Source organism: Coregonus clupeaformis, unplaced genomic scaffold (assembly GCF_020615455.1).
Source record: "Coregonus clupeaformis isolate EN_2021a unplaced genomic scaffold, ASM2061545v1 scaf0790, whole genome shotgun sequence".
NCBI lineage: Eukaryota > Metazoa > Chordata > Actinopteri > Salmoniformes > Salmonidae > Coregonus > Coregonus clupeaformis.
Genome location: NW_025534245.1, coordinates 226,458 through 239,480, shown reverse-complemented (window position 1 = coordinate 239,480; position 13,023 = coordinate 226,458). Strand labels below are relative to the sequence as shown.

Sequence of the window (13,023 nt, the reverse complement as noted above, 5' to 3'; positions counted from 1 at the left end):
TCCCAGCCTGGTGCAGGTCTACAATTTTGTTTCTGGTGTCCTTTGACAGCTCTTTGGTCTTGGCCATAGTGGAGATTGGAGTGTGACTGTTTGAGGTTGTGGACAGGTGTCTTTTATACTGATAACAAGTTCAAACAGGTGCCATTAATACAGGTAACGAGTGGAGGACAGAGGAGCCTCTTAAAGAAGAAGTTACAGGTCTGTGAGAGCCAGAAATCTTGCTTGTTTGTAGGTGACCAAATACTTATTTTCCACCATAATTTGCAAATAAATTCATAAAAAATCCTACAATGTGATTTTCTGGATTTTTCCCCCCGAAATTTGTCTGTCATAGTTGACGTGTACCTATGATGAAAATTACAGGCCTCTCTCATCTTTTTAAGTGGGAGAACTTGCACAATTGGTGGCTGACTAAATACTTTTTCCCCCCACTGTACAGGTACGCAAATAACAACAACTTAGCCAGCCTTGGAAAACCTTTTCTGAAGAATCTGATACATTTGCTCAGTTAGTACTATACACTTGAGCTAACTTGATTGTACTATTTTAAACATGACGCTGAAGACAGGAACTGGAAATGCTGTGGATTGAACATCCTATACTAGAATGTGTTAGAAAGCTTATTCTTAGGAGAATGAACACACAGTGCAATCAAACCCACATTGCAGTATTTACACAATCCTATGCAAACATACCTTTTCTTACTTTCTCTAAATTCACAGAATGGTTTGGACACTGTGGAGAAATCTGCATCCTTAACTCCTCCCACAGGGCTCAGCATTAGCTTACAAGTGCTCGCCAATGGCTTCTTCATCAAAAGTATTGCAAGTAAATAAAATAATCTCAAAACCTAGTTACAAATACAAGCACAACGTTATTGTTCTAAAATAAACAAGTAATAACCGTTAATATTAATATAAAAGCATAAAACAAGACATATCATGAGATAACACCAAGAGAACAGAGGGACACTTGACTACCGCCTCCTTCCACGTCCTCGTCCCCTCCCTCTCCCCCTTTTGGGGGTTGTTGTGACCTTAGTTGAAGCCTTCTCCGTTTCCTCGGTCTCATCCACTGTTATCTGTTCTCCCTCCCCTGAATCCAGCTCCTCCTCCACTTTAACCAGAATGGCGTCTCCTCGAAGTGGGACGTCCTCCTCCCCTTCCACTTTGTCCTCCTCTACAACTCTCTCCTCGGTCTCTGGTTGTTTTTCCATTTGGATCACCTCCTCCTCTCCCTCCTGGACACCTATGCTGGTAGAACCAGTAGCATTGCTGGTATTGTTGCTCTGTTGTTGCTCTATGGCCTCCTCTAGTCGGAGGCGGTATTGCTCAGCCTCCTGCTCCTTCTGTAGGAGCTGTGTGCGGTACTCCTGGGCCTTCCGGTTGGCCTCCTGCAGCTGCTTCTGGAGCTGCTCCCGACTGCTGTCCCCTGACTTCGCTTTCTGAGAACAATGGACACATACAGTAACAAGAGAGAAAATATTTCAGAATATTATGCCAAGCAACAAATATGGCGACCTTTGCTGACCTTGTCTTTGGGTCTGGTTAGGATGGCTGCAGCCTCTATTCTCCTCTTGCGTGCCGGAGAGGGATAAGGCTCCTGTTCCACCACCTCCTCTGTGATCTGACCAGCAGGGACTGCCACCACTACAGAAACAAAACACAACAAACTGATGAATGCATTCATTGTAATGTCTTGAAAAAGGCTGACATGAGCACAATGTCAAGTAAATAAACATACACACAGTGGCCAGTTTATTAGGTACACCCTTCTAGTACCGGGTCTGACACCCCTTTGCCTCCAGAACAGTGAATTCTTCAGGGCATGGATTCTACAAGGTGTGGCGTTCAAATATTGCTCAATTGGTATCAAGGGACCTAACGTGTGCCAGGAAAACATTCCCCACACCATTACACCACCGCCATCAGCCTGTACCGTTGACACCAGGCAGGATGAGGCTCATGGACTCATGCTGCTTATGCTAAATCCTGACTCTGCCATCAGCATGACGCAACAGGAACCGGGATTGGTCGGACCATGCAATGTTTTTTCACTCCTCAATTGTCCAGTTTTGGTAATCGCGTGCCCATTGGAGCCACTTCTTCTTGTTTTTAGCTGATAGGAGTGGAACCCGGTGTGGTCGTCTGCTGCAATAGCCCATCCATGACAAGGATCGATGAGTTGTGCATTCCGAGATGCCGTTCTGCACACCACTGTTGTACTGCACCGTTTGTGGCCCACCTGTTAGCTTGCACGATTCTTGCCATTCTCCTTCGACCTCTCTCATCAATGAGTTTTTGCCCACAGGACTGCCGCTGACTGGATGTTTTTTGTTTGTCGCACTATTCTCTGTAAACCCTAGACACTGTCACGTGTGAAAAGTCCAGGAAGCCCGCCATTTCTGAGATACTGGAACCGGTGAGCCTGACACCGACGATCATACCACGCTCAAAGTAGCATAGGTCACTCGTTATGCCCATTCAGTCAACAGTCAATCGAACAGTAACTGAATGCCTCGATGCCTGTCTGCCTGCTTTTTATAGCAAGCCACAGCCACACTGTCTGTAGGAACGAACCATTTTCGTGAACGGGGTGGCGTGCCTAATAAACTGGCCACTGAGTGTATAAATGGCTATATATGGCTGTGGTTTCCTACTTACTTTGCTGCCCCTGCATAGTGACAAAGAACTGCTGCCCAAGGCCCGCTGGCTGCAGGTTGCCGTGTTGGTCCGTCACTATGGTGATGACCCTCTGACCTCCATCGCCCACTACATGCTGAATGGCAGAGTCCACAGAATCTGCAGCGATCGCATCCTCAGATTTGCCTGTGGGAAAGATAGACTGCAATGGTAAGTAACTCTAAGAACTGTCATACAGATCTGAGTTTGCCCTAACGCACAGAGAGGTATCATCATTTTATAGAATATGATGAAAGTACTATTAATTGTAACATGAGTAGCTCATCAGAGTAATGTGTAGTGTTATCCTCATGGTTATGCATAGACATCACTTACCTGCATTGTTACCCATGGGACCGGAGGCTTCTGCCAGGGCTGCCAGTGTTGCCAGGACTGAGGTGGTAGAGACAGATTCTCCTGGAATAATAAAACAATGCAAAACCTCAATCTCAATCAAGTCATCCCATTTAGAATTGTCTTGGGTGAGGTCAGGTGTTACTAAGGTTCCCCATTTATATCAATTATAAATGTCTACTTAATTTGTAACTAACTTACTGTAACCTGTGCTCCAGTTGCCCATACCTGACTTGGCGGTGGTGTTGACGAGGTCAGAGAGGTTCACGACTCCAGCAGAGGAGATGATGAACTGGGGCTCTGGGTTCATGTTCACTTGGTTCTGCATGCCATCCTGTGTACATACACAAAACACAAGAACACAGATACAGTTCCTCCCACATAATGGGCAACAGTTTAATCTTCAGGGCCTCAACACGTATTACATAAACCAGTGATAAGAACACATACTTGCATGTGTTTAGATTTTTCTTATTATTTCTGTGTTCACTTCCCTTGCGTGTTCTTAGACAGACATAAGGGCATTTTTGTGAAAACAAATGAACATCAGAGACATATAAATACAAAACACACACAGTCCCTTCACCTGTAACAGTATCATGAGCTCAGTGTTGCTGGTGTCCATGGCGATGTCAAAGGGCGTCTTGTCAAACTTGCTGAGGGAGTGGACGTCTGCTCCATATTTGAGCAGCAGTTCTGCCACCTCTCTGTGACCGTGCTGGGCCGCCCAGTGCAGGGCTGTCATCTTCAGCATGTCCTTAGCATTGATGTCTGCTCCGCTCTGCCAGGAAGCACAGCACGCCCCCCAGTGGTGGAAAAGAGACAGGAAAGTGAGACGGGTAGCCTAGATTCCAAAGTGTGGGTGGTGAACATTCAACATGGCACATAAAATAACATTTGTTTTTCAGTCACTTTACTAAAACTATTATGTTTTTCATATAAACAGCTGAATACTGTCAGCTTTACATTTGGTTGCCCTTACACTGACTAGCAGCTCCACTATATTGGAGTGGCCCTCTGTGGCCGCCATGTGGAGTGGGGTCCTGTCCACTTTGGTCCGGGCATCCCTGCTAACGCCTGCTCGGAGAAGCACCTCAGCCGTGGAGTGGTGTCCGTACTGAGCCGCTAGATGGAGCGGGGACGTCCCTAGCTAGAACACACAGTTTGATTTATGAGGACCCAGTCCCTACAACACTGTGTCTGGATTGTGTGAAAGAAGCCAGCCCTGCAACATAGGTAGATTTGTGATGTACCGCAAGAGATCTGAGGAACAATATCTCTGTGTTAGGCTACATGAGGTGTGAGAGTGTGTAATCAGAAATTGTGTAGATGTGAGTATCCCTACAGGGAGACCCTTACCCAGTCAGTGGTGAAGGGAGCGCCATTGACCATGAGGGTCCTGACATCATCATCCAGCCCTGCCCGCGCAGCCTCCAGCAGCCGCTTCCCAAGGTCCACCAGTGACATCTACTGGGAGACAGAAAGAGTGCTTTTGAGTAAGTGTCAAAACAATAAGACAAACCCCCTGAGTGAATACAAGCCAGGCACTGCTAAAAAGTCTATAGAGAAAAGTTTTCGTTGCCAAAATAGCATTGTTTATGCTCTACGAAACATGTTGCCTCATTGGTGTAATGTTCATGGTTGTATTGAAGGAAAAGTTGCAGTACTAGGAAATATTCAGTTTGTGTGAATTTGAAGCTATCGTAGTCAGAACCCATGTGAAATTGTGGCAGCAATAAGAACCTACTTGGCAAAAGTGAAATGATGTATTTTGCTCAAATACAGTGTCAAGTCACAGGCTAGCTGAAGAAGCACAGTTCAATTAGCTGGGCTTGAACTTTTCTCGTTAGCTAGTAATACATCTAAAAATGTAACAATCAACAATATAAGCTTTGATAATACTTGGTTGGTGTTATGTTCCGGTGGAAGTCGAATATGAAACTCTACGGATGCCAAAGAAGTGGGCACCAAATCTGGCTACTTCCACATCCGCACTATTATTCCTAGCTAGCTAGTTACTAGTAATAGCATTCAGAACTGAAGATGGCTTCGGCTTTGATTTTCACAAGACTTAAAAAATAGCATATCCCCGACACATAATCAATAACATCTTAATAGTATTTCGCGTTGGCGTTTGGGGTATTTAGCTAAATTTCAAGATAGCTAGCTAGATAGACGGCTAACAATGTAAATTACTTAGTTTTACAAGTAGCTAGCTGGTTAGCATAACGTTATGGCTAGCTAAGTTAGCATAGCTTTGACACGGTTTGTTGATAGTTAGCTACAGCTAACTATGGATTAGGTTTTCAAGTGTTGCTTACCTTAGCTAGTCGTTAGCTAAAAGTGCAACTCTTCTAATTTCTGACGCCGAATATGTGTTTAGAACACTTTCGTAACTTTGCTAGACAGCTAAACAAATATCATAATATTTATATTTTTTGCAGAATCAAATATGGCGGCTAGGCACACCGGAAGTGGAAATAGTATGTAGTGTGCAGCAATAATGTTCCAGAAATGTTTCCACGCTCAAACATGATAAGATACATTAGTATCACTTTACATAAAATATACTATTCTGTAATCTAGTTATTGTCTTACCAAAGATATTGAATATAGCTATATATTCTTTCAAATGTAAACCTCTTTGGTGAAACGAGTCTGATCTAATATAGTGAACTACATTTCCCATAAACATTTGCGCACTGGAACATTCCTTCTGGCGTCACGTCCCTTAGCAGCCATCGTTTCCTGTTGAAGTGTAAAGGAGACATGACACAGTTGTTTGGGGATTTTTAAGAAACAATATAGCTAGAAATCCACTGAATTCAAAACTGCTGAAGTGATATTTAAAGAGAAGTCACTCTAACTCAGGCTCGGTGCAATCGCTGGCCGCGATGGAGGCGGTCCCCCGTATGCCAATGATCTGGCTGGATCTGAAAGAGGCAGGGGAGTTCCAGTTCAGCCCTTCGGTGAGGCAGGTGAGACGGGTGGGGAGTGGAGCAACAGAGCACCCCAAGGCGGCTGATATCGGAAGTAAACCAAACAAGGATTACGGAATATAATCATAACCATCCAGCATGCGTAGACAGTTATTAGCCTGACGCATCAAGTAAAGATAGTTAGCTAGCTGTGTCAGCCATGACAATCGCCTTTGTTTACAGTTACGTTAGCTAGCTAAGTTGATAATGACCTATTTATGTCAACATGTAGCTAATGTGTCAGATACCCCTGTCACAACAAATAAATAAGATAGCTAACGAACTAGCTGTCTTGGTTGCTGTGCAGGCCTGAGAGTGTAGCTAGTTAGTCTTTCAAAGAATGATGACGTCATTATCACATACGCCCTGGACCAGTTTGCTTTGAGGTAGAGGCAATTCTGGCAGGTTGAAATCCTGTATGTTCACTCCCCTGTCATTAAGGGGGGGAAAACATGGTGAAAAATAACCAAGACATTCTGAAATTAGTGCTTGAATGAGTTAAAATGAGAGAACAGCTTAGTCCCAGATATATTTTCTAGCAACGTTTGTCAATGACATTCAATTAAGGTTATGATTTTTATTATAGCAGTTACAGATTATTGTTATCTGGAAAGGAAATATAGGATAAAAACAGTAAATGGAAAAAGAATGGAGAGAAGAAGAAATAGAGCCGAGAGAGAATAATAGAGTTTCATTGTTTAGGCTAGCAGTGCAGCTGGAGTTTGGTAACAGGACCATTTCTGTCCTGGTGAAGCACAATACATATAGACAGCTGTGTGTGATTTATTAGGCTAAGGCTGGCATAAATATATCATGTTGGAAACATTTGTGTGTGTGTGGCTTGTAATAAGGACAAATAATGGTTTTGTTTACCTCCAGACTGTGGCTCCAGTGAGTCTGTGGCTCCAGTGAGTCTGACTATAAGTAGCTGCTTATTAGAGAGGCTCTTCACTGACCAGAGTAGACATACCACAGTAGGGAATGATGGGATAGCTCCAGAGCCATTAGGAGACCAACTCCTCCCAGTCCATAGACAACCATGACAAGAGAATATTGATAAGATAGGGATTCAATGTTAAAACAGATTGATCATGTATTTGTCATCCAGGTTAAAATTTAGCAGATTACATGTGATACAGTATTGATGCAGATATATAAAGAAAGATGAATTTCATAGTCAAAACTGTCGTGAAAGTTTTTATTGGAACCATTTAATGTTTATTGACAAACAACGATGAAAGGAAAGGGTCATTTAGATAAATATTGTTAGGTGTGATTAAGGGCATTCATCTATAAAATGTGATTTAGTTGCTACAGTACATTTACATTTTAGTCATTTAGCAGACGCTCTTATCCAGAGCGACTTACAAATTGGTGCATTCACCCTATAGCCAGTGGGATAACCACTTTACAATTTTTTTTTATATATATATATATTTTTTTTTTTGGGGGGTAGAAGGATTACTTTATCCTATCCCAGGTATTCCTTAAAGAGGTGGGGTTTCAAATGTCTCCGGAAGGTGATGAGTGACTCCGCTGTCCTGGCGTCGTGAGGGAGCTTGTTCCACCATTGGGGTGCCAGAGCAGCGAACAGTTTTGACTGGGCTGAGCGGGAACTGTGCTTCCGCAGAGAAAGGGGAGCCAGCAGGCCAGAGGTGGATGAACGCAATGCCCTCGTTTGGGTGTAGGGACTGATCAGAGCCTGAAGGTACGGAGGTGCCGTTCCCCTCACTGCTCCATAGGCAAGCACCATGGTCTTGTAACGGATGCGAGCTTCAACTGGAAGCCAGTGGAGTGTGCGGAGGAGGGGGGTGACGTGAGAGAACTTGGGAAAGTTGAACACCAGACGGGCTGCGGCATTCTGGATGAGTTGTAGGGGTTTAATGGCACAGGCAGGGAGCCCAGCCAACAGCGAGTTGCAGTAATCCAGACGGGAGATGACAAGTGCCTGGATTAGGACCTGTGCCGCTTCCTGTGTAAGGCAGGGTCGTACTCTCCGAATGTTGTAGAGCATGAACCTGCAGGATCGGGTCACCGCCTTGATGTTAGCGGAGAACGACAGGGTGTTGTCCAGGGTCACGCCAAGGCTCTTCGCACTCTGGGAGGAGGACACAACGGAGTTGTCAACCGTGATGGCGAGATCATGGAACGGGCAGTCCTTCCCCGGGAGGAAGAGCAGCTCCGTCTTGCCAGGGTTCAGCTTGAGGTGGTGATCCGTCATCCATACTGATATGTCTGCCAGACATGCAGAGATGCGATTCGCCACCTGGTTATCAGAAGGGGGAAAGGAGAAGATTAGTTGTGTATCGTCAGCGTAGCAATGATAGGAGAGGCCATGTGAGGATATGACAGAGCCAAGTGACTTGGTGTATAGGGAGAAAAGGAGAGGGCCTAGAACTGAGCCCTGGGGGACACCAGTGGTGAGAGCATGTGGTGCGGAGACAGCTTCTCGCCACGCCACTTGGTAGGAGCGACCGGTCAGGTAGGACGCAATCCAGGAGTGAGCCGCGCCGGAGATGCCCAGCTCGGAGAGGGTGGAGAGGAGGATCTGATGGTTCACAGTATCAAAGGCAGCAGACAGGTCTAGAAGGACAAGAGCAGAGGAGAGAGAGTTAGCTTTAGCAGTGCGGAGAGCCTCCGTGACACAGAGAAGAGCAGTCTCAGTTGAATGACCAGTCCTGAAACCTGACTGGTTTGGATCAAGAAGGTCATTCTGAGAGAGATAGCAAGAGAGTTGGCTAAAGACGGCACACTCAATAGTTTTGGAAAGAAAAGAAAGAAGGGATACTGGTCTGTAGTTGTTGACATCAGTGGGATCGAGTGTTGGTTTTTTTGAGAAGGGGGTGCAACTCTCGCTCTCTTGAAGACGGAAGGGACATAGCCAGCGGTCAAGGATGAGTTGATCAGCGAGGTGAGGTAGGGGAGAAGGTCACCGGAGATGGTCTGGAGAAGAGAGGAGGGGATGGGGTCAAGCGGGCAGGTTGTTGGGCGGCCTGCAGTCACTAGTCGCAATATTTTATCTGGAGAGAGAGGGGAGAAAGAAGTCAAAGCATAGGGTAGGGCAGTGTGAGCAGGACCAGCAGTGTCATTAGACTTAACAAACGAGGATCGGATGTCGTCAACCTTCTTTTCAAAGTGGTTGACGAAGTCATCCACAGAGAGGGAGGAGGGGGGGGGGGGGATTCAGCAGTGAGGAGAATGTGGCAAAGAGCTTCCTAGGGTTAGAGGCAGATGCTTGGAATTTAGAGTGGTAGAAAGTGGCCTTAGCAGCAGAAACAGATGAAGAAAATGTAGAGAGGAGGGAGTGAAAAGATGCCAGGTCGGCAGGGAGTTTAGTTTTCTTCCATTTCCGCTCAGCTGCCCGGAGCTCTGTTCTGTGAGCTCGCAATGAGTCATCAAGCCACGGAGCTGGAGGGGGAGGACCGAGCCGGCCGGGAGGATAGGGGACACAGGGAGTCAAAGGATGCAGAAAGGGAGGAGAGGAGGGTTGAGGAGGCAGAATCAGGAGATTGGAGGGAGAAGGATTGAGCAGAGGGAAGAGATGATAGGATGGAAGAGGAGAGAGTAGTGGGAGAGAGAGAGCGAAGGTTGCGGCGGCGCGTTACCATCTGTGTAGGGGCAGAGTGAGTAGTGTTGGAGGAGAGCGAGAGAGAAAAGGATACAAAGTAGTGGTCGGAGACATGGAGGGGAGTTGCAGTGAGATTAGTAGAAGAGCAACATCTAGTAAAGATGAAGTCAAGCGTATTGCCTGCCTTGTGAGTAGGGGGGACGGTGAGAGGGTGAGGTCAAAAGAGGAGAGGAGTGGAAAGAAGGAGGCAGAGAGAAATGAGTCAAATGTAGACGTAGGGAGGTTGAAATCCCCCAAAACTGTGAAGGGTGAGCCATCCTCAGGAAAGGAACTTATCAAGGCGTCAAGCTCATTGATGAACTCTCCAAGGGAACCTGGAGGGCGATAGATGACAAGGATATTAAGCTTAAATGGGCTAGTGACTGTGACAGCGTGGAATTCAAATGAGGAGATAGACAGATGGGTTAGGGGGAAAAATTGAGAATGACCACTTGGGAGAGATGAGGATTCCTGTGCCACCACCCCTCTGACCAGATGCTCTCGGGGTATGCGAGAACACATGGTTAGACGAGGAGAGAGCAGTAGGAGTAGCAGTGTTTTCAGTGGTAATCCATGTTTCCGTCAGCGCCAGGAAGTCGAGGGACTGGAGGGTAGCATAGGCTGGGATGAAGTCAGCCTTGTTGGCAGCAGAACGGCAGTTCCAGAGGCTGCCTGAGACCTGGAACTCCAGGTGTGTGGAGCGTGCAGGGACCACCAGGTTAGAGAGGCAGCAGCCACGCGGTGTGAGGCGTTTGTGTAGCCTGTGCGGAGAGGAGAGAACAGGGATAGGCAGAGGCATAGTTGACAGGCTGTAGCAGATGGCTACAATAATGCAGAGGAGATCGGAATGAAATGAACTAAACATCTGGGAAAGGAGAGAGCAGGGCCTCCCTCACCAAAAAAAATATAACTCTCCCAACTTCCACCTCAGAAACTATAATTGTTTCACTGAACCACCCGAATAAAACTCTCCCAACTTCCACTTTAGAAATTAGAATTGTTGTAAACTACAGCGGTTCAATGTTTCAAGGAATAGACTCAACTTACTTATTCAGCTAGCTAACTATGACGCCATAGCTAACTAGCATGCTAGCATCCAATAACACACAGTTTAGCGCCAATACTTGGTTACAACAAACTACCAATAGTGTGTTAACACACTAAACAGATAATTCGTGTCCGTGTCTAGTTCTTTCATAACGCAGCAATAATTAAACGTTGGCTAGCTAGCACAAAGATATTGTATTTAGCTACTACAGTACAGCTAGCTGGTAGTGTTGGCTAGCTAGCAATGGCTGCTGTGTTGACTTTGTTTGAAAAACGGCGTCGCTGCGAACAAATGTAGCTGGCTGAAAGGATATTGTATTTAGTAGCTACCGTTGCTAATAGCTACTCGCCAGCTAGTTCAGGAGGTGAGTTAGCTAGCTAGCTTCGTGCTACACCCGGCACCGCCGAATACAAAAGTAACCTACAATAACTACATACAACAACTACCCACAACAGCCCACGATGCCTACCTATAATACCTAATAATATACATGACGAGTCCACCACTAACCAGATTTGATTAACTGCACAATAATTTGACTGACAAAATCTAAAAATGGATCAACTAAGACATCCTTCCAAAACTACACATCATTGATTATTAAAAATGGTTTTATAAAAAAAAAAAAAAAAGTATCTACAGTACTACTGTGCATGTTATCATGGCGTTGGTCACCTTTGACCTCAATGCAAATAGAAACTAGGGTAAATCCATTTCAAGTCAATAATTTTTTGACAGCATCCCTTTTGATTTAAACAAAAATGTCCATACATGTTTGCCCATGGAAGAAGTGGTCAGAAAGTACTTTTTTTGGACCTGAATGACAAAACATTCAGTAGATAAAGGTTCTCATTGAGTGCATACTGGCCCCCCGTGGGAAACGAACCCACAACCCTGGCGTTGCAAGCGCAATGCTCTACCAACTGAGCTACCATGATGTCTTCATCACTGGAAAAGAAACTGTTGAGTTTGATATCATTTAAAAGCTTACAAACAGGGTTGTCAAACTATTTAAAAATGTCTAGATAATAATAAAATAACGTAAATTATCTAAACAAGTAAACTCAGATTTTTCTTCATATTCACGTATGTTGTAGCTTAGACCCTACTTTACATCATCTGAGGTTTTTGCATTGTGCCCACCGTCAGTTGAGACACAACATGCTCTTAAGTACAGCGTGGATTACATTTTAATCATAGAAATACAATTCATAGACTGGACCTATCCCTTCAGACCACTACAATGTAGTTGGTACAGTGGGTACACCATTGAAATGTAAATTGAATTAAAATTTTAACTTCTAATTACTACCACAAAGATGGCCGCCGGTCCACCCACCATCGAATCTCAACTTAAATGGTCATGTCTATTCTATTATCGATATTTCTATGATTTCAATGTGTTTCTTATGGAGGATTGACAGTATCATTTAAGGCAACATATTCCCAATGAAGTCAACATTATCTGTGTGGACCTCCAACCATCTTTGTGGTACCATTTGAAAGTTTAAGTCTTTTTTTTATTTTTATATTACTACAATTATCAGCCAAACATGACACCCACCCTGTATTCAAGAGCATGTTGTGTCTCAACCGATGGTGGGCACAACACAAAAACCTCAGATCATGTAAAATAGGGTCTAAGTTAGAACATATGTGAATATGAAAAAAAATGGGACTTTACACAAATTGTAGCTTATTTACATTTAACTTGGACTGTGGTGATCTTGGAATTTGAGGTTATGGTAATTGTCCAGGTCAATGTACATGGTCACCGACATAACCGTTCAGGGGGGTCACAACGCTGTTTGTACACTTGTTAACATTGATATGCTTCTTAATAAAACCATTTTGAAACAAGTAATTACACTTCGTTATTTTTCATGGCATTTCATTATTCCGATTATTACATATATTAATCAACAAATTAAGAAATGCCAGGTTGGAGAGGATCTGTCGCTTTTTCATATTGGCACAACATTAACAGAGTCAAAATAAAGAAATGCCAGAGGAGGCTGGTGGGAGGAGCTATAGGAGGACTGGCTCATTGTAATGTCTGGAATGGAATCTATGGAACGGAGTCAAACATATGGTTTCATGTTTGATACGGTTCCATTTATACCATTCCAGACATTAGTGAGCCCGTCCTTCTAAAGCTCCTCCCACCAGCCTCCACTGATATATGCCAACCTTGTCCTTGTCTCTTGGCTTTTCTGCATATACATTTTTTAAAAACAGATCCTATTTCAACGCACAAAACCATTAAACAAAGTATTCACATACAGTCACAAACCCTGCTGCTGCAGTCATTCGATGGCATTGGCATATGTTCTTCAAAAAGAGGACGCTGTAATG

The 13,023-nt window shown here is 44.5% G+C and overlaps 2 protein-coding genes across 5 annotated transcripts in view; one reads left to right on the top strand and one right to left on the bottom strand.

Annotated features, from left to right (window-relative positions):
- Window positions 1-474: 474 nt before the first annotated feature.
- LOC121543137 (GA-binding protein subunit beta-1-like) lies at window positions 475-5,474 on the bottom strand. 4 transcript variants are annotated; one of them, XM_045216755.1, is made up of 9 exons: window positions 5,357-5,474; window positions 4,395-4,505; window positions 4,018-4,185; window positions 3,622-3,879; window positions 3,237-3,369; window positions 3,018-3,098; window positions 2,664-2,828; window positions 1,531-1,649; window positions 475-1,444 (listed from the first exon to the last, which is right to left on the bottom strand). In XM_045216755.1, the coding sequence occupies exons 2-9, from the start codon at window positions 4,500-4,502 to the stop codon at window positions 977-979; spliced, it is 1,500 nt and encodes a 499-aa protein (XP_045072690.1). In that variant the 5' UTR covers window positions 4,503-4,505; window positions 5,357-5,474; the 3' UTR covers window positions 475-976. The 4 variants fall into 4 exon arrangements, with proteins under 4 accessions (XP_045072690.1, XP_045072689.1, XP_041708776.2 ...); XM_045216754.1 differs by having other exon boundaries at window positions 4,395-4,502; window positions 5,357-5,473; XM_041852842.2 differs by having other exon boundaries at window positions 3,622-3,816; window positions 4,395-4,502; window positions 5,357-5,471.
- Window positions 5,475-5,793: 319 nt separating this feature from the next.
- The window catches only part of LOC121543136 (tyrosine-protein phosphatase non-receptor type 23-like), a 39,480-nt gene continuing 32,250 nt past the window's right edge, over window positions 5,794-13,023 (top strand). Inside the window, exon 1 of the mRNA XM_041852841.2 lies at window positions 5,794-6,013. Within this exon, the coding sequence (XP_041708775.2) occupies window positions 5,930-6,013 (84 nt within the window). The 5' untranslated portion in view covers window positions 5,794-5,929. The remainder of the gene's footprint in view (window positions 6,014-13,023) is intronic.

What these genes read in the sequence shown, in the direction of transcription:
- LOC121543137 (XM_045216755.1), bottom strand. Translation starts at nt 4,502, where the DNA reads ATGTCACTGGTGGACCTTGGGAAGCGGCTGCTGGAGGCTGCGCGGGCA. An exon ending in CTCCCTTCACCACTGACTGG is followed by an intron (nt 4,186 to 4,394) that starts GTAAGGGTCTCC and finishes TGTGTGTTCTAG; the next exon opens with CTAGGGACGTCCCCGCTCCA. An exon ending in CAACTGGAGCACAGGTTACA is followed by an intron (nt 3,099 to 3,236) that starts GTAAGTTAGTTA and finishes TTATTATTCCAG; the next exon opens with GAGAATCTGTCTCTACCACC.